This window comes from Arachis hypogaea, chromosome 15 (genome assembly GCF_003086295.3).
Source record: "Arachis hypogaea cultivar Tifrunner chromosome 15, arahy.Tifrunner.gnm2.J5K5, whole genome shotgun sequence".
NCBI classification, from domain to species: Eukaryota; Viridiplantae; Streptophyta; class Magnoliopsida; order Fabales; family Fabaceae; genus Arachis; species Arachis hypogaea.
The window spans coordinates 145,208,852-145,213,989 of record NC_092050.1 but is presented as its reverse complement, the minus strand read 5'-3'; the positions used below and the strand labels follow the sequence as shown (position 1 = coordinate 145,213,989).

The window sequence follows — 5,138 nt, the reverse complement described above, 5'->3', positions numbered from 1 at the left end:
ATATTGATAATGTTGTTGTTGTGCTTGTGCTTGTTTGTGGTCCTACAAGACATGGACATCCAACTTGATCCATGATGGCAACAATTCAATATGCTCCATCTGTGGATCGAACTTAGTAGAACTAACAAACAAAGTCACATGAATAATTTCTCACAATAATATTTATTTTGTAATTTATAACCAAAAAAAAATATTGCAAACTATATTAATTTGGAAGTTGATTAATTAATATGTTATGTGCTGCCATAATTAGAAGAGTCTAGATTTCAGATTGGCAAGTAAAATAAGGTAGACATGAATGACATTTTGAGGAAGGAACTACCACATTTTATTTTTTTTATTAAAAAAATGCTAAAATTATTTTGAATAATAATCAAAGTCTTTGGTTGAGGTGTGGTGTACTATTTTAATGTTCCTATTTCCTAAAACCACTGTTACTCATGATAAACCAAATTTGTTTGTTGAAGTAAAGGGAGACAGACAGGGATTTTTTTTTTCTTTTTAATGATTTTTGAATAGTACACATTAAAGTTTTTACTTATTATAGCTATATATATAGCTAAAACTTACATTATCCTCAAACACAATTAATAATTCATAGAATGATTTTTTTTTTATTTTATTTAACTTTTTGGCTTGTAGTATTTTGTGCTATGATGATGATGCTATAGTCTATATAGGCCTTTGCATTTTTGCAGAAATATATAATGAGATCTAGAATTGCAACTAGACCATTCCAATGAACAAGTTTCCACAAAAGTGCATCAAATGTAGGCTTTAATTTATTAACATTCATTTCATCAACATTTTTACACACATATATATTATTATATATTTATGAGAGAGGGATTTTACAAAGCAAGAATATATTGTCCACTTGTGCTTGTAGCTTAGAGTGGAAACAAATTGACATCAACTACTTGTTGAGTAACAAGAGAATTGAAAATGAAGTGTCTTCATGTCTTTGTATATATTATATGGTTTTGTGAGTTAAAAAAATAAAAATCCAAAAGTAATTAAAGTCAAACAAGAGGCCAATTTGGTTGATAGCAAGAAACTCCTCCATGCCCTTCTTTCCCATACTTGCCTAACTCTTTTGCCTCGGATGCCTTTGCTCTCTGAAATAAAATCATAAATAAATAAATAAAGATTAATAAAGCATGGACTTAGTTGTTAGAATAGTAGGTAAGTCACATACACAAAATTTAATAATAACTATAAGATAAATTATCTTAAAATTTATGTTTAAGAAACACTTACCTTCAATTACTTCTATAAGACATAAAAGTTAAAACCCATGTCTAGCATATATGGGTTATTTTTTAATTTTTTTTAATGCACAAGTAATTAATTAATTATTACTATCTACGCAAATATACATTGTTTACATGTAAATAATTTTTAGAAGTTAGAACCCTACTATCTCCATGCATACCTGCATTGTTTCCAAAGCATCTGTCTCTGAATTGAAGTCATAAAAGGTACTTGCTGCTGTGAGCTTCAAAGAAAGGAACTGCAAGAAAAGCCAAAAGAAAAAACATATGTTTAGATTATGTTATTAAATTTATTATTATTATCTAGTAATATATATAGTGTGAGTATTTTTTTTTTTTTATCACTTACCTCTACTTGATGTTGCAAGGATTGAACATAGTTTATGATTTCATCCAACATAACCGCCATGCCCATGGTCTAATAAGAAAAAAATTATAACAAAAAAAGGTTAAGTGATAAGACTTGTAATTAAGTCATTAAAAGAGTTAACACAACATAAAATTACAATTATATTTATATAATATATGTTAAAATATAAAATACATATTATTTTTTTTTTAATTGAATGTCTTTAATGTTTACCTTGTAACATCCTGGAACAATGTTTTGCAGGCACCTTAATTTTTCATTGATTTTTCCTCTTCTAACCTGAAGACAAATTATGATAGACATATATGTATTACTTCACATTTGATCAAAGAGACATGAAAATTAAATTAAATTAAATTAGATTAGTCTAATATACCCTTTCAGCTATGCTGTGACTATCAGTGGCTTGACCTCTTCTTGCTCTGACATGAACCACTTCCTTTTGTTTCTTCTCCTCTTCTTCTTCTGTTTTATTGCTCTTCACTCTCTTACCTCTTCCACCACAACCCTGAAATAATAGTAATAATAATTATTATTATTAAATCATTCACATAAAATATAAACTACATACCAATATAATCATAAGCTTTGTTTATTTTTAAGGTAATATATAACATAATTTAAAAAATTGTATGTACATGCCAAAAAGAATATTATTGAAGAATAATAATAAAACAATTAATCAACTTACATTATTTTTAATAATCTTGCTTTCACTATGATGAGAAGCTGCAGGAGTTGAGTTTCCTGAAGTTGTTGCTTTTCTCTTTTTACCTTCATGGACTTCTTCATTTTCTGATGGATAATAATTGAGAAGGGAAGAAGAAATTACTGGGACTACTACTGATGATGCATTGTTGTTGACATGATGATGATTTTGATGGAAACTTTCTTCCAAGTTTCCTTGAAAATCATCTTGGTGATGATGATGATGATGATGAGATCCAAACAAGTTGTCACACATGTTCATATGTGTTGTTGTTGTTGTTGTTGTTGTGTTCAAACCTATGAACTGGTTGATGAGATCCATGCTTGGATCAATATCCAAGAAAGGTTTCATGATCATGCTTTGAAAATCTTCTGTGAATTGGTGATGAGCCATCATGTATTAATATTTGTGATTATGTTATGGTGGTGTTTGTTTGGATAATAATGTGGATATATGTTCTGTAACCACTCTTCAATTTATTTTTATATATATACTGTGGGATTTCATGAACAGAACCATTCTGAGGTGGCCACGTGGCATATCACCCTTTCTGTAGTTTATGTTCCCTTTGCTTGGGTCCCATCTACAGTGAACATAAAATATATATATCAAATAATAAAATGCTTAATAAACTTTTGGTCCCCATAAAATCTATAAATTTTTTTGTTTTAAACTTGTAAATTTTAAAGACTTCTATTTTCGTTTATACAAATAGTTTACTCTATTAAATATTGAGATTAATTAAATATTGAGGTGGAAAGATAAAATGTTCATATGACCATATGTGTTACATTCATATTTAATGATTTAATAATTACTCTATTAATTTTTATATAGTTTTATAAAATTTGTAATTAAATTTTTACACTATTTTTAGTTTTATAATTAAATTTTTGTCCATGTAAAATATGTTAGAATTAATGAAATATTTTTTCACAAATTAAAGTATTCACAATTAATTAAAAATCTAATTAGATCTTTAACCAATTATTTTTTATATAAAATATTCTATTAATCTTAACATTTTTTTAAATTTAATTACAAAGTTAAAAACATTATAGGGACTCATTGAAAGAAAAAAAAATATAAATATCTAATTACAAATTTAAAAAAAATTATAAGAATCAATGAAGTAATTAAACCATATTTAATTTATAATGTCATACTTATCGAAACAAATTAATAATAGAAATTAAAATAGAGACTTTTTAAAAATTTACTAGTTAGAACACAACTAATATCTAATTTGATCTGATTTAAAATTTTAAATATAGACTGAATCTAAATTTATTTAAAATTGGTCCAATCTAATCTGTATTAATTAACATTCTAAGATGAAGGAAGATATGTCTTAAGTTTAATAAACACTTGGCCGGAGATGTATACAATCAGTTGCAGGAAAAAAATAGAGTACTCATCTTCTTCTTTTTTTTTTAATATTTTTTTCTAAATAACAAAAGTTACTTGTCTTTATAAAAGATGTTTTGGTTTTTTACCTTCCTTGTCAAGTTTTTTCCCTCATTTTGTGTGTGTCTATGAGCACTAAAACTTTAGTTACTTTAACTAGAAAGAGATATATATTGAGTGAGTATAGGATAGATGTAATGAAATTCTCTACCAAAATAGATGCAGTGAAACCTAATAACCATTCCCTAATGCCCCTTACCTAGCCCTATATTTATTTAGAGTAGGAAGATGGATTCTGTTATTTAGGCATTCAACTATTTCATTGGTGAGTCTTATTTCCTGAATTCTCATTTCAAACCATGCATTATTTTCAAAGGAAATGTGAATTGGTTTGTGACATTGTTAGAGAATCAGAAGCAACTAAAATATTCTTTTTACACATTAGTTAATGCAATTAACTACATTTAATTAGTTTCTACTTTCTCACGCGCCTTTTGATTCTTTATACTGAAATTGATTTTAATAATTATATTTAAAATATTTGATTACATTAAAAGTAGATGTTAATAGCAACAATCAATGCATATCCTATAAATAATGTCATTTTACCAAATTGAATTTGAGATTTTGGATTTTTTATAAGATATATTGTGGTGATTTGAAAATATTTTTTAGAGTTAATGATATAAGCATTTAAGACTTTCATTTGAAATAAAGATTGTATAATTATAAATGTAATAAGATAATAATAATAAAAAAATTGGGATTTGATTTTCATAAGATTTAAATTAATTTTTAGTGTAATTAAATAAAAAATATTTATAAAAAATTAATTATATCAATTAATTAAAGAGAATGATTCACACTTTTTGTAAAGAAAAATTCTTAGGAATAAGTAATTTTTAGTATTTTTTATTATCATTTCACCAGCACAAATATTTAAATTATTTTTAACAAATAAAATTTATTAATTTATATATGTAAATTCTAAAAAAAATTGAATACAAATTATATTTATTTATATGTGCATATCAAGAATATGACCGATTAGCTACCACAAAAAAAATCGTAAAATCATCATTTATCTAATATAAAATATAATTTTATAAATATAAGTGTAAGTTATATATTTCTTATATGTAAAATTTTTATAAATATAATATAAATTATTATTAATTAAATATTAATAAAAAATAATAATATTTATTGATGAAGTATCATTGCTTTTCTGTAAATATGAGAAAATTATATTGCACCAATCAAATTGCATGGGTTGACAGCTTCATGATTACCACATACGTATATATATAAAAATACGGTAATGATTGAGAAAAAATATAAAAGTTATTTTATATAATATAATATAATATTTATAATT

At 25.0% G+C, this 5,138-nt stretch overlaps 1 protein-coding gene across 1 annotated transcript; it reads right to left on the bottom strand.

Moving 5' to 3' along the window:
- Nucleotides 1-760: 760 nt before the first annotated feature.
- Nucleotides 761-2,822, bottom strand: LOC112747222 (uncharacterized). The gene is made up of 6 exons (XM_025795192.3): nt 2,336-2,822; nt 2,021-2,152; nt 1,858-1,923; nt 1,624-1,692; nt 1,436-1,513; nt 761-1,118 (listed from the first exon to the last, which is right to left on the bottom strand). The coding sequence occupies exons 1-6, from the start codon at nt 2,747-2,749 to the stop codon at nt 1,023-1,025; spliced, it is 855 nt and encodes a 284-aa protein (XP_025650977.1). The 5' UTR covers nt 2,750-2,822; the 3' UTR covers nt 761-1,022.
- Nucleotides 2,823-5,138: the final 2,316 nt, after the last annotated feature.